The 24,310-nt window shown below is 44.7% G+C and overlaps 1 protein-coding gene across 3 annotated transcripts; it reads right to left on the reverse strand.

Annotated features, from left to right (window-relative positions):
* Positions 1-1,019: 1,019 nt before the first annotated feature.
* On the reverse strand, positions 1,020-24,296 carry LOC147432935 (C2 domain-containing protein At1g53590-like). Of its 3 annotated transcripts, XM_086492676.1 has the most exons (6): positions 23,735-24,296; positions 3,282-3,520; positions 2,967-3,093; positions 2,806-2,865; positions 2,464-2,648; positions 1,021-2,008 (listed from the first exon to the last, which is right to left on the reverse strand). In XM_086492676.1, exons 1-6 carry the CDS (start codon positions 24,264-24,266, stop codon positions 1,148-1,150), a joined length of 2,004 nt encoding a protein of 667 aa, XP_086348802.1. In that variant the 5' UTR covers positions 24,267-24,296; the 3' UTR covers positions 1,021-1,147. The 3 variants fall into 3 exon arrangements, with proteins under 3 accessions (XP_086348804.1, XP_086348803.1, XP_086348802.1); XM_086492678.1 differs by lacking the exon at positions 3,282-3,520 and having other exon boundaries at positions 1,020-2,008; positions 2,967-3,044; XM_086492677.1 differs by lacking the exon at positions 2,464-2,648 and having other exon boundaries at positions 1,020-1,992.
* Positions 24,297-24,310: the final 14 nt, after the last annotated feature.

Consider the following 24,310-nt stretch of genomic DNA (forward strand, 5'->3'; position numbering starts at 1 on the left):
TGGTAAGTATTTTCCATAACAACATATACATAACGATCCGCACTATGTTTAGACAACTTCATGAAACACACTTGTGACATCAGATTGACAATATACAATATAAAAGAACTATGAGGAAGTGTATAATTTAACAATCATATAATTTAACATCGCATATCAAATCCTCATATCAAAAGTTCCTAGTTGATGATACTATAATCAATGATATTTCTAGTAGAAGTGGTTAGATCATTTTGTTCATCATACTGGCAGCATTCAAAAATGGTTGCCCCATGAAAGTAATTATGTGGGAAAGGGGAGGAGGAAGATCACACATAGAATTTACAATGTTTGGTATGATCACGGCCCTTGATAATTGTTTGTAAACGTTGGAGTTCATTTCACTTGGCATCTCCGCATTGACTTGAACATTTTGTAATGCAATAGAGGCTAGATGTTAGTCAAATTCAACTTACATAGTATAGTTAAGGTCACTTTAGCATCAATATGCTCTTCATTAGAACTCCCTATCAACAAAAAGGGAGGGTGTATGAAGAGGGATTTCCAACTTGTGTAAAAGGTTAGCCATGTTGATTTTTGTCAGGGATGGCTTGAGGTTCGCTCTCTCCCAAAATTGGATGCGGGGATCCGTAACCTAATATTGGAGATTCTTTGGCAAAGTTTTCAGCTAAGTTTTGGGTAGCTTGTTTCTATGCAACGTTTGTCCTTCCCTCCTTTGTCTCTAACCTCTGATGTATCAACCATCGTTTGTAACTTTATATGCTTGGTGGTTTTTCCCCCTATGGTTTGTTGTAGTTGACATTGTTTTCACTACCCATTCTAGATATATTGTGCTGCTATGGACACATGAATTGCCTACGGGCCTATAACTTGCTTACACAATACTAAAGGGTCAAGCTCTCCTCGTCTTGCGCGCGCACGCACGCACACACACACACACACACACACACAGAGAGAATCCCCAAAGATCTATCAGAAGAGTCTTGCACTCAATACCTAATATTCCAGCGGGAATTTGGATTACCAATTGGGTGAAAAATTTATTCCAGTTTCCTCTTCTTATTCCCACACACACACACACACACGAGAGAGAGAGAGAGAGAGAGAGAGAGAGAGAGAGAGAGAGAGAGAGAGAGAGAGAGAGGTATCATAACTGCGACAACCGCTTTTGTTTATGTCTATGAAAAGCAAACTGAAATAGATTGCGTTTCCAGGTCTTAGAATGAGAAGCTTTCTCAACTTGAGGCAGGATGATGTTCTCACTAGCACCAATTGATCTGGTTTTTTTCAATGATTGGGTACTAGTACTACCCCGCCCGATACTGCTGTTGGCAAAGACAGTGGACCTTCTGCTTTGAAGGGGAGGATTTAAGGTATTCCGCCGCCCCTTTTTACCATCAGGTACAATGCTCTTGCGGGGCCGGGAAGCCATGGCATTGACCTTCTTGCTGCTTGAAGAAGATGCGACAGGTGTGGTACTTGAGCTGACAACATCTTTATCACAAATTACGTTCTCTGTGTGCACATCCGAGGGACAGAATAGAATTGATCCACTCAACAATCTTTGGGCCATACCAGACGGAGAAGATACCGTCGCTTGTACTGCATCATTACCCTTGTCTACATTTTCCGGCTGCAAATAATTGTTGCTGGATGCTGCTGATGCAATTGCCATCTCTGCGGTGATGCTGCAAAGATTGGCATCTGCACTACTTGACGGCATTGGAACTAGATTGTCATCGGCATCTTCAGGAGCTTTCCCCTGTCGTCTGCTGCGGGGTTCCGCAGCAGAATGGCCAACAATGTTGAGCACCTCATTTTTATGTGTTAATGCAACTTGCACTGCTGCTGTTGCATTCTTGTCACTTGCAACATGTTTGCTATGCAATTGGCTGCTGACCACACTAATTGCAATGAGGAGCTCTCCACTATCTGCATCCTCCAGCTTGCAGAGCATTTCACAGCGCTTGCCGTTTCGATATGCCTTCAGGTCTAGTTCATAAAACCCCTAAAATACTCAGTGGTTAGTAGAATCATCATTTTATATTGAATAATCTAAAAGACCAACGTAAACAATATGTTCTGAGGCTAAAAGTTCCAGCTTCAAATAATCCTTTTTAGCAAAAGTACCAAAGGGTCCAGAACCTTCATATTCTCCAAATCAATGGACTAGAACGCGCAAGCACAAGCGTGTACACATGCATGTGCATGCTCTCAACGCAACCCCCCCCCCCCCCCCCCCGCCCCAAAAAAAAAAGAAAGAAAAGGAAAAACATCAAAACAAAAATTCCACACACATGTGAGCATGCCCACACATACAAATGAGAGAAAACTATATAAAAAAATTTGTTCCTTCAGAGTATCAAAAGCTACACAATAAAGTAACACTCTTCCAAAACTACATATTGCATGCTAACAGATATCTTATTTTGGAATCAAAAAAGCCATAAAGCCAAAAACTACCAGCTCATCATCAATGAAAAGATCACGGTCACGGCACCGCAAGAGAACTTTCTCATTCCAACTGGCCTCTGAAGTAAGCTTCAACTGGAAGCATTCATGCCAAGTCGGATTCAAAGTTTGCTTTCGAGTCTGTGTTTTGAACTTTTGATTCCCATGCGTTACAATGACATAAGGATCGGAAAAGCCTAGGCTATCACAAAACCCACTGCCAGAAATTACTTTCCTGATTGCACAAACCCATGTAAATGAAATTAAAGAGAGCAAGCCGTCTTATGTCCCTTGTGTGCGTAACTATCTGATTCGCCCAAAAGAAGCACTGAAAGAAAGGTCCAGAAAGGTAACCTGAAAAGTCTTTAGCCATCAAATTTTTCCCTTCCAAGATCTCCAGGATTGCATAACATTCTACACAGAGACGCAAATCTTATGTCTTTTATATAACAACAACCCAAATACAAGTCTTTTTCTCCAACACCACAAAATTACAAGTTTCAATCGAAACTTACCACCATTTGTTGCACTCAAAGTAGGGCCAAATCCAAAGTCTGTTCCCCACCACTGGATAAAGTCAAACTCCCATTTCTCTGGATGAACGAGCCCACATGTTTGAATGGCCATATGGAGAGAGTTAGTCTGACCGCAAAAATGAAGATACCTGATCAGCTCACCATAATCTTGAAGTGTTAAACTCATTCTTTTTTAAGTCCATCTTTGGATTACAATTTCTTTTTCTGAAGCAGAGTATGTTGATAATCTTCTTAATAGCCAGCAAGCAGTTTTAAAGCTTGAAGTTGCAGACACAAAAAGGGCTCTGAAATTACCACCCACGACGCTATCATAGGAAGATCTGTCACTGCCAGACTGTTCGAAGATAAAGGTCTGACACTGAGGCTAAGTTTAGGCACTGTAAGAGAAGCAACACTCAAGTATGAAACATATGGAAAGTACGCCACAAACTTGAGTCCAAGCCGCAATTTGCAATCAATCTTGAGGTTGTCACAGAAGAGCTTAGCCCCAAAATATCCAACTGGCACCGTAAGCACAACTCCCATGTCATCACCTGTTGTTGGTTGAATTACTGGTTATACCCTACTTTCGAGAAGTTTGTTGGTTTAAAACAATCAGTTCAAACTTGGTTGTAAAACTTATAACACTTTTGTAGACAGTTTGTCTTTCAAAAATGAATCTCTCACGAAAAGCATGCTTTCAAACCCTAAGCATAGTAGCTACATGATGTCTTCCCATATGGCAAAAGTATGAGAATGTGTCTATGTCCACTGATATAGGAGAGGGCATATACTCTAGGGAAACTGTCAAATCGAGCGATGAATGTCCAGAAGCAGGGACAAGTGAACATGGCCAATGTAGTCAGTCTCTAAGAGAAGGCCCTTGGCCCCATTTGAGGGGACCATCAGCCCCAGCTAAAGTGCGAGTTTAGCTGCAAGTAGGGAGCCCTAGAGGCAATAGCAACAGGTGAAAAGGGTCCGGGACAGCACAAGTGAGAGAGCTGGGACGGTGCACCCCAAAGAAAACATTACGAACACAAAATACACCAGATAGGGGGGGGGGAGGTCACATTAGGAAAATGCGCCAATCAAGTGTGGATGTGGCAACGATGGTAAGTGCTAAGACCGACTTTTCAAAGTCGCCAAGCTTTACCACAGTTTCAGTCGTTGCTCTTCCACCCATCTTGCATGAATGGTTTGTTATTACACTTTGGTGAGCATTTGTCAATCGGACCCATCTTGCATAAATGGTCTGTTATTACACTTTGGTGAGCATTTGGCAACACTAGCATGTACTAGGTTAATTGCAATAAGTTGGTCTAGTTCCCACATCAAATGCATCACTAGGTTGTGAGATACAGGCCTCAGAGTACCCTAAAACTATGTATGCACGGATGTGCATTGACATGTTCCTTGAGGCTTAGGGCAATTCGAGGTTTTGGTCTCATGAAGCTCGAGGCAGGTGGGCAACACTCAAGGGCTGCTTTTACCCTCACATTATGCCCTCATGACCTATGGAACTCAAGGTCTGGTTCTCACATATAAAGCATGTGGTGACTTGTGGTGCTCTAGGCCACAAAACCCCTATAAAAGTGAACATCAGCCATCAATCCTAAGTTTTTCCAGTGCTCCATCAGCCTCCAGCTATTGTGTTTTTGCTCCCAGATCGCCATCACCCTCACTGGTGTTTTTGCAACAGTCTTGAAGCCCCAATCTCTGTTGCAGCATATCGCCCTCTTCCACAACTCCCTGTTGCTGCTCCATCAATCCGACTCTGCAAAATGCAACACACCCCATATTCAGTGGAAGCTGGAGGATGATTAGGTTTATTTCATTTTAAAGAGAAGGTAGGAATTTTGTCGAAGGTGTCCACCCCACTCCCCCCCCCCCCCCCCCCCCCCAAAAAATCCCTTTCTGTCAATAAAGTTCTTTTTAGTAGTAATTAAATGCCGAAAGGGCTACAAACATGTCCATGTACAAGGGAAGAGGGCACTGGCAAACTCCCACATGATAAAACAGAAGCTTTGAGAGCCACACCATCAAATGGTAGGTGAGAGAAGTTACGGCAATGGCCTGTGCTGTGAGCCACCCTTTCAGGGACCGCACCAGTTACTGATGGAGTGGGAGCCCTACTACTAGCCACACCACCACATTCATCCACATCTGCATCTACAAGATCTGCTGCATTTTCAACCATTGAAAGTGCCTCAGATCTGGATTTGTGCAGCCAGCATTCAGCCCTTGACTCTGTTAGAGGTTGCCACCTTTCTCGCCGGCCCTTGCGGAGTTGCTAGTGCCCCTTCGTAGGGAGTGAGAGCTATTTTGTGGCTATGCCCAGACTATGTGAGGTAGTTACCTCATTTTCAACCTATTACCACCATTGTTTTTCCCACCCTGTAAGTGCCTCTAGGTGGCCCACGTCTAGGTTATTTATCCATGATGCCCTGTGCGGCTAGCTTCCGCCTACAGGCCAATTCTCTCTCAATTTTTATGGGCTGTGGGGTATTTTGGGAGGTTGGGCAACCTGGCAGAGGTACTATATATAGACCCCATATGTCCATTGCCATATCATCCAGATACATATCACGAGTGCCTAGCCTATGTTTTGGGTCGCTCTGTCACGAGGACGTGGCAGTTATTAACCATGTCACAGAGATGTGGCAATTGCTAACCTTGGTTGTTGGTTTCTTTCCAATGGGGTTTATTTTATTTGTTTTGAGACCCACTTTTTGAAGTAGCAAACGGTCGGACATTGTATGGCCAATGTGAACGGTAGATTCACCCGCAGACGGGAAGTGGTCGGCACTGGAATTCGTATGGTAAGAGGACGTCTAGGCTCAGAGCAAGATCATATAGGTCCCCCCGTCGCACTTAGCAAGTTGGTGGATACTAGGAAGTGAACTCAATTAAGGCGTAAAGTCAAGGTGGGACTACCAACAAAAAGTATCCGACAGTTGGGCCACATTGCATTTTTGGATGCGGTCCCAATGAGGATAGATGGTCAGAAGACCAGTGGGAGCCCAACGGAAGCATCTCCTAAAATTTAGGAAACAGCTATTTTGGGCCGTGAAATGTGTTCGCGTCATTACCTCCGGTATGACTAGGGGAACACTTTATAACTCTGCCGCGAAGTCAACTGACGCGTCGGTTGGGATATTTTTAAGCGGCGAACCCGAAACGGGAAAATGCTTGAAAATGCGCCAAGTGTCACATTTTCGTGAACTTTCCTCTTGCAGAAAAATGGGCGCTGATTTTTAAGCTGGGAGAGGCCTCATTTGCAACCTGTCACAGGTTAAGAGCTATGGAGTGCTTCCTTTCCCTCTCATGTACAGTGTGGTGCTAGGAGTGATGCCCTACACACTACACACTGCTCTCTCTCTCTCCCCTACGTGCAGTTATGTGATGCCCCACAAGAGGGCTCCTCATTTGACTGATGTACAGTTGTGTGGGTTCATGCTTTTGTGCTGAGGCAAGAGCCTCCTTGAGCAGGAACAGGGGTAGCTAACTGCTGCTCCAAAGCAGGCACTGGTGAGGGTCATAACCTCACCGTACAGGTGCATAATCAGCGCTGTGTATGCGCTGTAAATTCACTGTTTTTCAGCCATACGGACGCCAGGACCATTGGGAATCGTGCCCCACTGGCAGAGGATGTGGGGGAGCAGGAGAGAGAGCCCACTTGCTGCTCTATGCAATGAGAGTGAAGGAGAAGAGGAGATTGGCGCAGAAGGAGCACACGCAGAGAAGGAACGTGAGAGAGAGAGAGCTCGTTGGATTTTTTGGGAAAAGCCACGCTATTTTTCTTTTGGGCTTCACATTTGAGTATATGAGTAAGTGACTAGGGGGCCATTCACACTTGGGCCCCCTCACTTATAAGTCTTTTAACTTATAAGTTAATAAGTACAAGGCACTTAGGCCTTTATTCCCTAACAACCTCCCACCTAAAGGCAATGTACCTTGGGAGATCAAAGAATCAACTAACTATGATACATCAGCTGATCATTCACTTACTCATCCAACACCCATCATCTGTCGGCAATATGCAAACCGCTCTGCTGGAAGACTCTTGGTCAAAAGATCTGCAGGATTGTCATCTGTGTGCACCTTGACAAGTGTAATGCTCTTGTCATCAAGCACACTCCTGATAAAATGATACTTCACCTCTATGTGCTTTGTCTTGGCATGAAAAACAGGATTCCTTGCAAGCATAATAGCACTCTGACTATCACAGTGTAGCACAGGAACCGGTGACTTAATGCCAAGCTCTTCTACCAAACGCATGAGCCACAAAGCTTCTTTGCATGCCTCAGTGGCAGCCACATACTCAGCCTCAGTGGTAGACAAAGCAACACATTTTTGCAGTCTAGAAATCCAAGAAACTGCACCTCCTGTGAATGTAAACACATATCCAGAGGTAGACTTCCTGCAATCTGGATGTCCAGCAAAATCTGCATCTGTAAAGCCATGCACAGATGTCTCACTCTTCCCAAAACAAATGCACAAGTCTTTAGTGCCTTTCAAGTATCTCAAGATACACTTCACTGCTTCCCAATGCTTTTTGCCAGGATTGCTCATGTACCTGCTTACCACTCCCACCGCAAATGCAATGTCCGGACGTGTAGCAACCATAGCATACATCAAACTGCCAACGGCTGATGCATAAGGAATCTTGGCCATTTCAGCCCGCATATCATCTGTGTTGGGGCAGTCATGTGCAGTCAGTTTTACATATGGAGGCAGCGGAGTACCAAGTGCCTTTCCCCCATCCATATGAAAACGATGTAGCACCTTATTAACATAATCTCGTTGAGATAGATACAGACGCCTGTTGGGTCTATCTCGAGAGATACGCATGCCCAAAATATGATTAGCATCACCAAGATCCTTCATGTCAAAGCGATTCTTTAAGCTTTGCTGTAATGCATCCAACTCCGTGACATTTTTACCCGCAATAAGCATGTCATCAACATACAAAATCAGCAATAGAAGAGATCCATCACTTGCCGTTTTGATATACAAACAGTGATCAGAATTACTTCTTTTGTATCCTTGAGACCTCATGAATGTATCAAACTTGTGATACCATGCACGGGGAGACTGTTTCAAACCATACAAGCTCTTCAAGAGTCTACATACTTTCTTCTCTTGCCCCTTTGACACAAAACCTTCTGGTTGCATCATATAGATCATCTCAAGCAAATCGCCATGCAAAAACGCTGTTTTGACGTCCATTTGCTTTAACTCCATATCTTCAGAAGCAACCAGGCCTAAAACAAGACGTAATGTGGCAAGCTTTACAACAGGAGAAAAAATCTCATCAAAGTCCACACCATGCTTTTGCTTGTACCCTTTAGCAACCAAACGTGCCTTGTACTTAGAAGAAGCATCAGATGTGACCTTGGTCTTGTAAACCCATTTACATGGCAGAGCCTTATGCCCTTTAGGCAAATCAACCAAGTCCCATGTATGGTTTTCCTCCAAAGACTGCATTTCCGAAACCATTGCTTTGAACCATTTCTTACTGTCTTCCCGTTGCATAGCCTCTTTATAGCAAGACGGCTCACCATAATCAGTAAGCATGACATAGTCCAAAGACGGTTCATATCTATCGGGGGGCCTTGTCACCCGAGTAGACCTACGCACCCAATGATCCATAACAGGTGGATTTTCAGCCTGTAAACCATCAAAAACAGTAGGCTGTTCAGCCGGTTGCATCGCAACAACGGGCGGTCTAGGAGCATCAACCTGTTCCCCTACCTGTGGTGCATCAATGGCAACTTGTTGGGGCTGATTTTCAGCAGCTAATGGCTGATTTTCAGCACCATTTTCAGCATGTAAAGGCTGCTGAACATTGGGCCTTCTTGGCTGTCCATATGTAACATCTTCACGAAAAACAACCCGGCGCACTTCCTCGACCTTTGTGGGCTGTTTGTGCATGCAATTCTCATTGAAGATGACATCATTGCTGCGTATGATTTTTCGTAATGCGGGATCCCATAATCTATACCCCATTTCACCATCCTCACCATATCCTAGGAAAATGCATTTATGAGACTTTGGTTCTAGTTTGGTGCGCAGTTCACTCCGGATGTGAACATAGGCCTCACAACCAAACACTCTTAAATGTGCATATGAGGGTGGCTTGCCAGACCACACCTCCTCAGGCACCTTTCCACCCAAAGCCTTGCTAGGTGAGCGATTAATCAAGTGAATAGCTGTTTGCACAGCTTCTGCCCAAAAACCATGAGGTAATGCAGCATGTGACAGCATACTCCGAACTTTCTCTTGGATAGTCCGGTTCAACCTCTCTGCAACTCCATTCTGAGAGGGATTAAAAGAAGCCGTGAGCTCTCTTTTAATACCTTTAGTAGCACAAAAGTCAATAAATGCTTTTGATACATACTCCCCCCCATTGTCCGAGCGCAAAGACCTAAGCTTCTTGTCAGTTTGATTCTCAACAAACGCAAGAAACTTCTTGAAAGTATCCAAAACATCGCTTTTAGCACGTATTGGATACACCCACACCTTACGTGTAGCATCATCGATAAACGAGACAAAATATTTCTTTCCCCCTAAGGACAACTGTGGCATTTCACATACATCGGAATGCACTAAGTCTAACCTGTTAGACTTCAAAGAACGAGACCTTTTGTGCGGTGTTTGACTGTGCTTACCATAAATACAGTGCTCACAATGAGAAAAATCAGCATACCTCAAACACGGCAAATAACCACAACGAGACAGAGTTTCCATTCCTCTTTTACTCATGTGTCCCAACCGGCCATGCCACAAAGAAACACTTGGCTGCTCGGTTACGGCGACAACATGGTCACGCACACTAGATACATGCAAAGGATACAAAGTGTCCGATTTACAACCCTTGGCTACAATCCGGGCCCCTTTACAAATTTTCCACTTGCTATCACCAAAAGTGGTGTGATAGCCTGCATCATCTAGCTGCCCTGTACTAATCAAACTCTTCTTGAGTTGTGGCACATGGCGCACTTTGTGCAAAACAAAAGTCATACCATCAGCAAAGGAAAACTGGACACTGCCAATACCTGCAATGTCACATGCATAGTTATCTCCCAAATAAACAGTGCCCTGCACCTCACCTGAGTACTGTGTAAACCAATCCCTATGAGGTGTTACATGAAAGGAGGCACCTGAATCAAGAATCCAAGTATGCATGTCCACATCAGAATCCATAGCAAGGGTATGTGCATCCACAGAAGAGGCATTGAGTACATCAGTGCTGCTGTCACTGTCACAACTACTAGCAACATTGATTTCCTCAATCAACACAGTGCTCTTCTTGGCATTTCCCTTGTCCTTTGCATCAGTTTCAGCACCCTTGTTCTTCTCTTTCTTCCACTCATAGCATTCCCGTTTATAATGTCCTTTCTTTCCACAATGATGACACACAACATCTTTCCTACGAGATTTGCTGCGTGCCCTGTCCTTACTATCAGATTTCTCCCTCTGTTGAGACCTGCCTCTCAAGTGCAATGCATTAGAAGACCCACCTGTGGTGTTCTTCCTGTTCATCTCTTCCATCAAGAGAGAACTCTCTACATCTGCATACTTAAGTGACGCACTTGAGTTACTAAGAGCTGTCCGGAATACATCCCAACTCTCGGGCAATGTGCATAGCAGAAAAGTAGCCTTGAACTCCTCATCAATTGTGAATTTCAGCTCTGTCAGTTGGCTGAAAATAGAATTGAATTCATTGAGGTGCACTGACATGTGCGTGCCCTCTTTCATGCGGAGATCCATAAGCTTCTTAAGCCAATACACTTTACTGGCAGCACTCTGCTGTGCATACAACTCGTCTAAACGCTTCCACATGCCCCATGCTGTCTGCTCATTCTCTACATTGAAGAGTAAATTGTCAGACACCGAAAGCATGATCGTGGAGCGAGCCAACTCGTCCACTTCTTCCCATTCTTCAACCTCCATATCAACCGGTTTCACACCCTGTAACTTAATAGGTTTCGCCTGTTTCTTCTGCAACATCACATTATAACATTGCTTCTTCCATATAGCAAAGTTATGGGCACCTTCAAGCTTGCGAATGTGCAACAAATTGCCACTTTCACTGCTAGAAGCCATTCTGAGTGATTGCAAACACTGAAACCCTGTTTTGCCGACCTAAACACGCCCAAATGTGCGCAATCGGGCAAAAAACAGCTTGCTGTTACAGAAAAACAGCGAGCAAATTTCACGCGAAATCACCCCAAAACGGCATACATTCACTGCCAAACCCTTACCAAAGGTTTCCACAAGGTGTATACATCATTTGCTTGCTGAAATTCCCTGTTTTAGGGCAAAAATCAGACCTGTAAACACCTGTTTTGCTGAATTTTCAGAACCTCGTTGGTGGAAACACCTATAAGATTGACCTGTGAGACTTGCCCTAATGAAATTGCATCAAATTGACCCCGAAATTGGTCAATTTCAGCAGAAATAGGCTGCTGTTCGCCAGTTTTTGAAACCCTAATTTTGGGGAAACTGTCACCGGAGGTCGATTCTACACGGTGAGAGGATCCCTTCGCGACAGAGTTGATCGAAAACGGTTGAATATCCTTCCCGCAGCGAGCAAGAACAGAATTCTGATCTGTGTTGCGAAGATGGCTCTCTTGGAAACCCTAAAGCTCTGATACCATGTGTGGGGGAGCAGGAGAGAGAGCCCACTTGCTGCTCTATGCAATGAGAGTGAAGGAGAAGAGGAGATTGGCGCAGAAGGAGCACACGCAGAGAAGGAACGTGAGAGAGAGAGAGCTCGTTGGATTTTTTGGGAAAAGCCACGCTATTTTTCTTTTGGGCTTCACATTTGAGTATATGAGTAAGTGACTAGGGGGCCATTCACACTTGGGCCCCCTCACTTATAAGTCTTTTAACTTATAAGTTAATAAGTACAAGGCACTTAGGCCTTTATTCCCTAACAGAGGACAGTTAGGGGACTGTTTGGGGCTGAAAACAGGGCAAAAACCAGTAAATACAGCGTGCTGAATTTACTGTTTTTGGACAGGAATCAGAGGGTATACGACAGTGCAAGCGAGTTCCAGCAGGGGAATTGGTTTCGCGCAAGTTTTGGGGCTGTTATGCTGCCGAAATTTGGCCAAATCAAATGGTATCTAGGTGGATACACGTGAAGGATTCCCAGGACCTTACCTTGTAATTTACCCTCCTAAAGAATAAAGAAATACCGAAAGGGGCGCCAATTTTGGGGCCTACAGGTTGTCGGCGTCTACTCGGAGCATTCTAGCTTCCGAGCCGTGTGTGTATTCAAGTGTTAATTCCCGTCGCAGGTTTTCTTTGCAAAGTGCTGTGTGTGTGTGTATAAAGTAAAGAATTTCGGGTGAAAGCCAACGCCTATCGCCCTACGGGCCGGTTTCACGCTCTCTCACATCTGCTAGCATTTTTGTTCAACATTTTTTTCTGTCTTACTATGTCTCTGTGAGTCTGTTGCCTGCAAGCCTTCTCCTGCCCCAGGCGACCCCTCTTCCTGCAGTTCCATGGCAATTGAGGCTGTTCACCGTAGATTTACACCACTCTGCTGCTTCACACAAGTCTAGGGCACTTCCTTGTGCGGCTAGTGTCTCTGGGCTGGCCACCCATAGTCTAGTTTGTACCTTGCCCGGCCGGCCGAGTTTGGGCCGGCCGCCCACTTGAGTTGGGTGCCCACCTTGGGCACTCGTATATATGGGGCCAAGGGGGGCACACATATTACAGATTGACATTGTATGGTCTCATGCTTGGGTAGTCAGGGGGGCGATCCGGGTAGTCAGGGGGGCTGATCGCCCCCTTTTTTCCATACCAACATCTCTCTCTCTCTCTCTCTCTCTCTCTCTCTCTCTCTCTCTCTCTCTCTCTCTCTCTCTCTGCGTTTTCAGCCAGCATTTGCCTGCGTTTTCAGGTTGAGAGGGGGAGCGTTGGGCTTCCCACCCATCACGGATCTTGCCCTCCTACCTGGCTCAGCATCCGGTGCTTTGTCAGTGACATTCCTCTTCATTTCCATTAGATTATAGGCGCTCGACAGCAGCGTTTTCATCACCTCGCAGTTGTGTTTTTGGGTGGAGAGCAGCCTCTTGGCTTGTGTTTTTCACAGAGGATGAAGCTCCATCCGATGGTGGTCCATGCAGTCTCTCAATGACTAGTTACTCCTGCAGTACACGGTAGTTTCGACATCGGCTTGATCATCTACGGGCATACGATCCTTGGGAGATCCATTCATTCCAGCCATCATTCAGCGGTCGCGCACTCCAGAGGGGGTGGTGACTCATGGTCTACAATGGACACACCTATGCACTCATCAAAGGAGTTCACACGAGATATGGCCATGCTCATGGCATATGGGATTCCGACATTCCCAGAGAAGACACCGCCATCTTGGGTGGACAAACACTTACCACTTGACCTCGACGCGTCAAATCACTTGCTTACACAGGAGCATCTACATGGACTTAGGGAGAGGATCTTGGATTGAATCTACAGACTGGAGTGAGACTTCAGTGCTTTGGACCCTCTTGGAGAGTTTACCCGCGAGATGCGGGCGATCAAGCATCCCGCAGCTACATCCGGAGTCACCCGGAGATGGCTTGGATAGTACTACAGTTGCTCTTCTACACTCCTGATACATTTGGATTGTTACCTTCAGAGTTGCTTACACTCACCCTCGGTAATGTTACCATATACATGTGGTAGTGATGTGTGTGAACACACTGGGACCGGCGGGGCATTTTTTCCCTCTTTAGGAGGTTTTTTCCCCCATGCATTGTATATACGCCCATCACTCTAGGGCTATCTATCTTTCTATTGCACACTAAGTAATACACTCTCTGTTGTGTGCCTTGAGCTTCCTTGGTCTTCTTCAAGTTGTGCGTTTCCCTGCAACCCTAATTCCAACAATTGGTATCACAGTAGGTCACGTCCTCCCTGGGTTAGTCGCCAGAACACCCCTCCTCATTTTCTTAGATTTCAACGAGCTTTGGCAAGCGTCAGCAGGGCTGCCCAAAATTTCATTTCGGGCTCATTTCAACCTCCGTTTCCAATACAGCCAGGTCTACACAGGTAATTTCGTCATTTTGTGCAGAATTTTTGTTAGTGCCAATTACTGCATAACAAGTCCCATACAGTCTACTGCAAGTTATGCGATATAGCACGTGCTGGTCTCACTCTTTCTCCTCATTTCGGACAGTTTTCACATCAAGTGCAGGCATTTTCCATGGTGCACCTGTTGCTGTTGTTTTCAACCATCATCATCCACTGCCATTTCTTTCGTGTATCATAGCTCTGATGTTAGATTCAATCTTGGAGTGTGTTTTGTCACTTGTGGCATGTTTTGGTGCTTCTTTTCGTGATTCCGTAGAGAAAACTCTGGCTGTTTTTCCAATTCAGATCTGGCATCACCACATCAGCTGCAACTTTTCAAGTATCTGGAGCTAACAGCTGTAGTCAACGGAGCTGTCATTTTGATCGTGTGTAGACGAGGAGTTGCACCTGTAGAAGTGGCCCGGAAGAGAAACAACTGGCTAGTTGTTCATTTGTGTCTCAAATTGGATGCTGATTTGGAGTTGTACGGGCTGACTTTGAGCAGTTTCTTCCAAGTACCTTAGCCTATCCTTTGCACTCGACCATACTCTTCCAATTGACCATAGTTACAAGGAAAGGCCATTTCCAGGTCTCCGTTCCACGTTCCCATACCAACTTCCCATTCCGAATCCCTGTTATGTGTTTCAAACATGGGTATTCGTAACAGAGAATGGCCATTGCCATTCCCCGTTCCAATTTCCCGTTCTGGGTAACTATTCAGTCGACGTGTCGAAAAGACACATTTCGTGACTGTATTGGATCATTGACAAGTGCTATGTGAGGGTGGTATACCACAGAGATGGGTGGGACAAGTACGTGAAGATACCTACCCAATTGACCTTTTTAGTTGATGGTAAGTTGGATGGTACCCACTAAAGTACCCAAAGGATGACGATAATGGCAATGTTTGATTTGTACCATGCCGGGTTCTTTGTGACCAAGACGGTTATAAAGCCGTTGCCGACAATAGAGGGGGCACTTTGGGAGCAGTTAAGAACCCAAGGCAAACCTAGAAATTCTAATAAAACCGAGGCTTTGGTTAGATGGACCAAGTTTTTAGAAGACAAATGCAAACCGAGACGCCTTGAAAGCCCAAAGACATTGCAATCATTGTGGTGAAAAGGGTCATTCTTGGAGGAAATGCCCTTTGCGAAAAGCCAAGTCTTCAGTAGCGACTCCATTGTTACACTTTGGTTCACACTTAAGAGGATGGTATACAAGTATGACAAAATATGGGAGCCCCTTCCCACAGGGGAAAGCAGAGCCTTGAGTGAGAGGGGACTTCTCCAAGCAAGGCCTCAAGTGAGAGGGAACGTCTCTAAGGTGCGATGCAACACGGGGGCTCTCTCTCCCCCATTAGGCGGACACGTCTCTTCGTGCCCACCCCGCGCCTTGAGCTCTGCGTTCTCATCCTTGAGCTCAAGGATTTGAGAGTGAAGACAGTCTATCCACGTCTTGTAGCCCTTGAGAGACGTCTCTCCTCCTTGAAGTCTCAAAAGCAAGATAATAGCAAGCACCTTCTCGCAAAAGCAAAGGAGGGCAAGCACACCCTCACCGCAAGCATGGCCAACCTCGCCACTCATGTTCAAAAAGCAATCGTCGCAGTCTCTTCCAGAGTAGAAGAGTGCATGCAAGAACATCGCCAACGAGAAGGACTAGCATTATCTGTTCAAATCTGCGGCTTGCTCTCTGCTTGGTGGGGAGAGAGCGATGACTACATCTCAACACTAACAAAGCTCAACCAAGCCATCCACCCAACCGAGTTTGACCCCAACACAATTGAGAAAGTTCACCATGACAACCGCACCAACCAAGGTATCTTGGTCTTCAAGACTAAAGAGGCATGCATAGCACTTCTACAACAAGCACGACTTCTCAAGGGCACCAAAGTATGGATAAGCAAAGCCTTGACCCCCGCCCAACTCAAAGTCAAGAAACAAGAAAATTGAGTGACCAATCAGGATAAAAGCAGACAAAAGTTTTAACACTAAAATAAGAACTGAAAACTCAGCTCTAGCGTTAGTTTTAAAAAGAAGCAAGAGTTGGCAATTTCGCGAGGCAATTCTCTCTCTCTCTCTCTCTCTCTCTCTCTCTCTCTCTCTCTCTCTCTCTCTCTCTCTCTCTCTGGCGAGGAAAACTCTAGCGCTAGGATATCGAAGAGTTAGCGCTACCTCTTGGCAGCACACGGCAACAATTTCCATTCTCATAGAGAGCAGTTTCCATCACGCAGAGAGCCTCCTCTCTCAACTCTCATTTCAGCCAATTCTCTCTCTCCTCTCGATTTTCTTGCTTTTGTGCCCGTGAAGACCGTGCAAAAGCTGTGAAGCGTGCGACAGAGGTAGAGTGCAACCATAGGAGCTTGTGTGCGTCCCTACAAGGAATAGCCGCACGCAAACAAGCGCAATACCGGCTGCCAACAAAAATGTGTCACAAAATGATAACGTGGTAGTATTGCCCGGGACAAAGGAAAGCTGACACGGCAACAAGCTGTACGGACAGGCCCAAGATTTGCGTTGATAGGCTGATGTGGCAAACAATACAGAGTTTCCAAGTTATGCGTTGACAATTGATGACGTGGCAAGCTGTAGGGGATTCCGTAATTTGAGCTGGCTGGTTTGTTATGTCAGATTTTGCGACCAAATGCTTTGGGACAATTTGCTTTTGAGTTTACTGCTTTTGGGACTCTACTTTGGGGGCATCCTTTGTAAGTTTATAAGAGCCCTTAGAGCCTCACTCTGCAGATCATCTGGACGTAGAGTCTGAGAGTAGAGGTCCCTCGGGAGTTGTACTTTGCAATGATTAATGATAAAGAAATACCGAAAGGGGTGCCAGACTTTGGGGCCTATACCTCAGGCACAGAACTCCGTCGGGCCGTCTAGGCTCTCTCTCTCTCTCTCTCTCTCTCTCTCTCTCTCTCTCTCTCTCTCTCTCTCTCTCTCTCTCTCTCTCTCAAAGTTCAGTGATTTTAAAGTTTTTGTTCATGTGTTGTTGTTGATTTCACGCTTGGTAATGTTCAAGCTTGTTATAGTGGTATCAAAGCTCAAAAAGACTCTTCTTCTACAGAGAAGGAAATGGGGCCACAAACCAATGCTGTTCTAGAGGCACCCGGATGGGATGTTGCCATTACACCTGTCATTGGCAAACTACGTTTGTATTGTCAAGGGTATTTAGGATACGAGGACTTTTACATCATGCCTTTGGAAGGGTGTGACGTCCTCCAAGGAATCCTTGGTTCCCCAAGAACAGTGTTGTTGTCGATTATAGGGCAAGGAAAGCCATCTTGAAGAATGAGAAGGGCAAAGAGATTGTACTTGATGGAAAACTAAAAGGCATGTCCATCCCACTTGATGAAATCCAGTTTTTTTGTTTACCCGATTTTCTTGAAAGAACTTAATGATGATCAAAGGTCGAATATGTCAGACCTCGAAAAAAACCGACAAGATTTTCTGCAAGCCAAAACAGATCGATGATATACTCGACAGACTTCACGGTTCTACTTGCCGACTTGATCTGAAGAGTGGTTATCATCATATTCGAATTGCTCCTGGACACGTCTACAAGACAGCTTTCAGGACGACTTTTGGTTTGTACGAATATTTGGTTATGCCATTTGGCCTTACGAATGCACCGGCTACATTCAATCGTATGATGGATAGAATTTTTAGAGAGTACGGATCATTTGTGGGCACTTTCTTTGACGACATCATCGTTTTCTCCAAGAATGAAGCACAACACAGACACCACCTATTGCAAGTCTTCCACGCATCGAAAAAACATAGATTGGTTATCAACGCCAAAAAGAGCGAATTTTTCTTGCTTGAGATACACTTCTTGGGGCACATTGTCTCAGCAGAAGGGGTAAAGATGAATCCGGCCAAAGTTGCCACTATTCATGATTGGCCTGATTTGAAAAATGTTCATGAGGTTCGAAGCTTATCTGGGCTTGTGCTCATATTATCGACGAATCATTTGGAAATTTGCAGAGATAGCTTCTCCTTTGCATATACTGACTTACAAAGGAATTCCTTTTACTTGTGGACCAACAAAGATTGCAACCTTTCAGACTCTCAAGGAAAAGTTGACTACGGGACCAATGTTGGCCTTACCAGACTTGCAAAAGCCATTTGAAGTTTACTGTGATGCTTGTGGTCATAGTTTGGAAGCAGTCTTGATGCAAGAAGGCCATGTGATTGCTTATGAGAGTAGGATGTTTTTACATCTTGAAATGGTTGCACGATTTATGAGAAAGAGCTTTTCGCAGTTACCTATGCTCTTATGCAATGGCGACACTATCTTCTGGGAGCCAACTTTACAGTCCTTACAAATCACCAGAGTTTATGCTACTTCGATTTCGGAAAAGTAGATGCGGTGGGCTAACAGCTTTTCACAGTTTCATTTCCAGGCAGTCCATGTTCGCGGACAGAAGAAATTAGTAGCAGATGCGTTGTCTAGAAAGTCCTTCATTCTGGATATTTACGCGCTACATTATCAAAACCTCGCGGATATGGTAGATCTATATGCCACAGATCCTAATTTTGCAGATATCTTTCACCGGATACAGAGTGGAGAAACAATTCTATGCTATTTCATACGGGACAGCTACGGCCTTTGAGCGACAAGGTTTTGACAAGGTGCCATTGTCCACCTTTTTTCGGCCACCGCAGCATAGATACCACCTTCAAGGGTGTTGACTGTTACTTTTACTCGTCGAGGCCCAAAAAAGGATGTGGCCGAGTTTGTTGGCAGTTCCTTAGTATGCCAAACGGTCAAGTTTGATAGGCATGAGGCACCAGGATTTCTACAACGTTGTCACGTGCACATCTAACCCTATGTCCATGTGGACAAGCTACTTCATGTCCAGGGTTCAGGTCAGCTTAGAAAGTGTTATGGCACCTTTGTGAGTCTGTTCACAGGCCGTGCATGTCCAGGCACTTAGAGTAGTTGCATATCCTCTCGTTGCACACAGCATGATCATCAGCATTACCATCAGAAGCCATTACGAGCATTTTACAGTGGACAGAACCTATTTTCCCTATTTTAGCCATTTTTCACTTATTATTAATAAGTGACTTTGTTGGGAAACTGGGCAGGGCAACTTTGGCAAGTTAATATATAAGAAAGCTAGCGCTAGCACTTTCTGACAGAAGAGGCAGCAGAGACCCAGTGTCTGACAGTGCACCTTCTCAGCAAGACCCGGCAGGAACTCCTAGCGTTTTTCAGCCACCAAGACAGCCTAGCGTTTTCAGCAACTGCAGATCAGCCTAGCGTTTTGAAGACTACGGGACAACCTGGAACTACAATTGAGAGGATGTCTTGGCTATGGTAGATAGATGATGGAAGTTCTTGAGTCGTCCCATTCATATGATAGCCACATTACTCTATCCTTTCTACGAGACGCCAACTCTGTTCAATGAGAGGCCTCTTTTGAACCTAAAGGACGAGCAAATGTTCAACAAGGATGAGCAGCTAGAGATTGATCGAGAGATGACGAGCTTCGAGAGCTCCCTTGAGCCATCCTTTGCGAGAGCAATGGCTCTGAGACCGGAGGCGACAAAGCTTCTTCTCACATGGTGCAAGAAATATGGAAGACAAGGTCTTCCAAAGTTCACAAACATTGCACAATGCCTACTCTCACATGTAAATTGCTTGTGCCATGATCTATCGTGATTCATTATTCGAATTTCATATCAACAAGCAGTGATTACGTAAACATTGCTATGTTACCTAATGGAAATTTAAATTGTGCTCACCAAACACATAGGATTGCTCTGCTGGTGCATGTGAGCGTAATTGGAGCGCTTATTCGCTCATTCATAAAAAGATCCACAATCGTCTAAGCACTACCTAGCTCAAAAAGCTGGTGTATAAACCAGCAAGAGGAGATTATTCAATTGTTGCATAGAGAGCAGGAGAGTGTGGACCGTCGTGTTACAAGGTCACTAGCACGAGCTTACAGCATTCCTCTTCCTCTGCGCGAGCAAGGAGCAGATCCAGAGACGGCACGACGAGAGAGCATTCGTAGAGGGAAGCATCCTGTCCGTAGTTCTCGCAAACGAGCAAATGAGGCTAAACCTCTTATTCTTGCTCCAAAGGACAACAATCCAGTACATGTGCCGGTGATGACAGAGCCAAAGTACGACGACAAGGGCAACATCCTTACAGATGGGGACTTGTCCTCTTCCACAAAGTTGTCTTAGGCATCTCATGGCGATTTTTGAAGATAGATCATGAATTATTTCTTTTTCATGACAGTAGACTTTGTTATTGGGCTAAATGCTCATTGCTCGTTGCCGCTTGTTTTTGTTGTTGAGTCTTGCCATCAAACATTACCAAACATTTGTATGCTTATTGCTCTATGTTGAGCCAGTCACCCATTTAATTTATTGTTGCTTTCATGTTCAGTTCATGTTATGTGATATGATGTTTAGAGTGTTGTTGTGATTGTTTACCGGAGTTTGGTAAATTGACAATATTTAGCAGTGCATCATTTAAAATTGGTTTTGAATGTGTTGTGTCCTTATATAGATGCTCATTGATGTAGATAGTCTTTAAATGTAGCATATGTTATGTCTTTGAAGATATTGGTTGTAAATATCCTAAAAATCTTATTACATTAGGTATTTTTGCCAATAGTACGTATTTTTACGTACCTAAAAGAATTTTTTGTATGAAACAACGTACAATACGTACGGTTCCGACCTGTACATTACGTACACGTCAACCTTGCTCTACACTAAGCACAAGCATTTAATCGACACTCAACAACATGAATCATACCCCATAAAACCCTTTGAACCTTGAGAACCCTTGAAACCATGAGAACCTTTAGAGCCCTTGTATCCAATTAGAAACTCGTTATATCCTATAAAACCTCTTGGAAACTCTTTGCACCTTTCAACCCCTCCCAGATCGTAGGGCGTTATTAAATAAACCCATATCATCAATAAAAACAGTATCGAAACAATTGCAAACCCTTTAGTCCTCACTCGTAACCTCAGGTCATATATGTCATCATGTGATTTAGAAAAAACTCCATGAACATGACGAGCATCTCCATCCAGCACAAAACTTCATCACGAAGAGACTTGTAAGATGCAACGGAATGAATGTTGTATTTTCTCAAGATTAGTGATCTTTATTGCTCAAGGTTCCTTTTAAATCTTAGGGAAAGAGAGAGCTTTCCGTCTTGTAGAGTGTTGTGGTCATGAACAAAGTGAGTGGATATTGTGCGTGCAAGTGAATGAGACTGAGAGAAGGAGAGAGAAGAGATACGACACCGAGAGTTGTAAAACCCTCCTCCGAAGGCCCCACTCTCGTTGGCGAGAGTGGTCTAATCTTTGATTGCACAAGGCGTACAATGCGAATGCAATGGGACTATGCCGATGACGACAACGGTGATGACGACGACGGTGGCTGAATCTGTGATCTTCTTCGACTGGAATTGTGGACTGTTTTGGGGGCTGAAAATGGACTGTTTTCGGGGCTGATTTGTGGCTGAATTTCACTGTCCTTGTCGGGGCTGACTTGGTGAGAAAAAACGCTGATCTAACTATACATCTAGGCTGCGTTTTCTGCTATGAATGAAGGCTGAGAAAAACGCTGGAATGGCATGGGTTTTTTCTTGCTAAAACTTGGCAGCAATAGGCAGCAGATGCTAGCGTTAGTTGTTGCTGAATTTGCTGAAGGAAACGCTGCAAATGCTGATGCTCTGGCGATCCATAAAAACGCTGGCTGTGGTATGCTGGAAGGGGAGAAAAACGCCAGGTAATGGGCTGATCTAGCGATGGCTGATTCTGGACAAAACGCCAAGAGGAGGGGACCTTATGGCGAGGATGGAAAACGCTGGTTGTTGAGGGAAGGGGAGGCTCACCAAGATGGCTTGGGGAGAGTCTTGCTGAGAGGGTGGGACACCTGTTGCTTGGGGAAGCCTATTGTGCCTTTGCTCATCTGCCAATTTGTGCTAACTTGGGTTTGCTTATATATTAACTTACCCAATTTGCCCTACTAAGTACCACAAAAGTCACTTAATAAATAAGTGAAAAATGTTAAAAAATAGGGAAAAATGGGATAGTCATCTGAAAAATCCCCAAACTGACTCGGATGGAATCTGATGGAAATGCTTATGCTTATGCAGTGTGCAACCAGAGGATATGCATCTACACTGAGTGACTGGGCATGCACGGTCTACGAATAGACTCACAAAAGTGCAAGATCACTTCTAATCTAACTTGATTGGATTTGACGGAAACCCTGCCATGGTGTAGCTTGTCCACGGACACATAGGGTTGGGATGTGTCATGTGACAAGACTAAATGAAACACCTTCACTTCCACATGCGTAAAAAGCAAAAAAAAACATTCGTTGGTTGTTTCTCATCATGACCGCGTGGCAGCACAATAGCGCAAAAAGAAACTATGCTCACAAACACAAAAGAGACACAGAACAACAATGCCCCCAAACAACCCTAGAACGAACATATTAACACTAAAGCCAAAAAACCAAGAAGCATCAAAAAAGAAAGAGTCGACAATCTTGGCTAGAAAAAGCAAATTTAGCTCAAAATTGTGTTTTCTTCGTGTAAACTATTGAAAGAGAAAATCAGCACCATAGAGAAAATAATTTTCTATGGTCGAGAATTGCAACTAGAAGTCTTACTTTGACTGAGAGACTAGGCAGCACCACATTCTAAGGGGTATGACTTCTAAGCATGCCGAGTAGCTACCATGTACATTTGTAGAAGACTAGCTAATCCAAACATGTAACACGACAAGGAGGTAAGGCAGGGTGATATGGGAAGCACCATCTTGTTGCGCCATGCCTACGTCCTTGAAGCCTTTCCCAAACTTGTTGGATTCCAATCTAGTTGTCACTCCAGATCTTTTTTCTAGGTGGTCCAAGTAGCTACGGGATCTCTCCTCCTCATTTCACAACGTCCATCACATTTTTTGCCAAGGTATAAAGCATATTTCATTTTTGTTATAAATACTAGAAGTTCATCATGAATCCTTCTCCTTGTGCCTATTTCACAGAAAGACAAGGACAGGTAGCCCTTGCTCAAAGAACGCAACAGAATTTAAACCTAGAGACAGATTCCTGAGGCATCAACTCGGCCATGGCTATTAGTATCGTGTCTCAAGAAATTGAATTGGCCTATGAGGGACTCCTTCCACCCTGAGACTCCTTTGGCACTTAGGAAATTGTTGAAGCTTAAATTTCATTCTCTTAAGGGCTAGATTGGCTTTTCCTATTTGTTTTCAGTTTGGTGATACCTTTTGCTGCATGCCTCTATTGGAACACACATTTCGTAATTGTCTTGGAACCTGTGCTCTCAAGGTGCACTATACAAAATGATTTTCTCGTATGGAAAAAGCTACATGCACCAATGCATGTTTATAGGGCTTGTAGTGCATGTGCTACAGGCACACAGGGATTTGTTTATTTATTTTTTTTAACAGTGCTATAATCACAACATATACAATTCTTCTTGTATAATCCATATCATAAGTGGCAAGTTCCATGAAGTAATTCCTTGTCTCTCAGCAAAGCTTACCAAATAGATTCTTGACACACCACACACGCATTAGGTGTGAGCCAGATTGAACTCAATGGGTGTCCCTATCTGTATCGTTCACTTTCCATACCCACCGCAAATAAATTGTTTGCAGGAGAAGAAATACCTGCTACATAGGAGAGGTCCATGTCAAGGGCAGCATCGCACTGTTCAACGCCTTCATGATGATGCTGATCAGATCGAGGTAACCACATTGTGCAAGAGCGAACTAGAGGCGGGGATGCTCCCAGACGGATGCGCTCAACAACCACATTCTTTGGTTCAAGCAGCTCAACGAGCCTTGCCTCCAAGGTTCTGCAGATAGGACCTGCCTCCCAGGCAGGCCAGCAAGCGTGCAAGAGCACATTTAGCCAGGCCTCTACAGAGTCATCCTGGCTGCAATGATGCAAGTGAGCGCGCTCCTCTTCTCTGCAGGTTCTTTCGAGGCGAGCACGGAGCCACTTCTTCTGCTCAGTGTCGACAATGTAGAGGTAGAAGAGGGCGCTGGCGAAGGCGAAAAGGGGGCAGGTGAGGGGGAAGGAAGAAGAAAGCCAGAGAAGGAGGACCACGAGGAAAAAATGCGGGAAGAGGGGCCAGTACTGCAGGATTCGGCGTAGCAACTTCCGCCCGTGCATCGGAACATAAGCAGGCAAGTTCATCGAAAGGGCGCCACCCCATTCTTATGCTAACTTCTCAGCTTTTA

Source organism: Adiantum capillus-veneris, chromosome 20, assembly GCF_014529385.1.
Source record: "Adiantum capillus-veneris isolate H3 chromosome 20, ASM1452938v2, whole genome shotgun sequence".
NCBI lineage: Eukaryota > Viridiplantae > Streptophyta > Polypodiopsida > Polypodiales > Pteridaceae > Adiantum > Adiantum capillus-veneris.

What these genes read in the sequence shown, in the direction of transcription:
- LOC147432935 (XM_086492676.1), bottom strand. Translation starts at nt 24,266, where the DNA reads ATGAACTTGCCTGCTTATGTTCCGATGCACGGGCGGAAGTTGCTACGC. An exon ending in CTATGATAGCGTCGTGGGTG is followed by an intron (nt 3,094 to 3,281) that starts GTAATTTCAGAG and finishes TTTTGCGGTCAG; the next exon opens with ACTAACTCTCTCCATATGGC. An exon ending in TTTGAGTGCAACAAATGGTG is followed by an intron (nt 2,866 to 2,966) that starts GTAAGTTTCGAT and finishes GTCTCTGTGTAG; the next exon opens with AATGTTATGCAATCCTGGAG.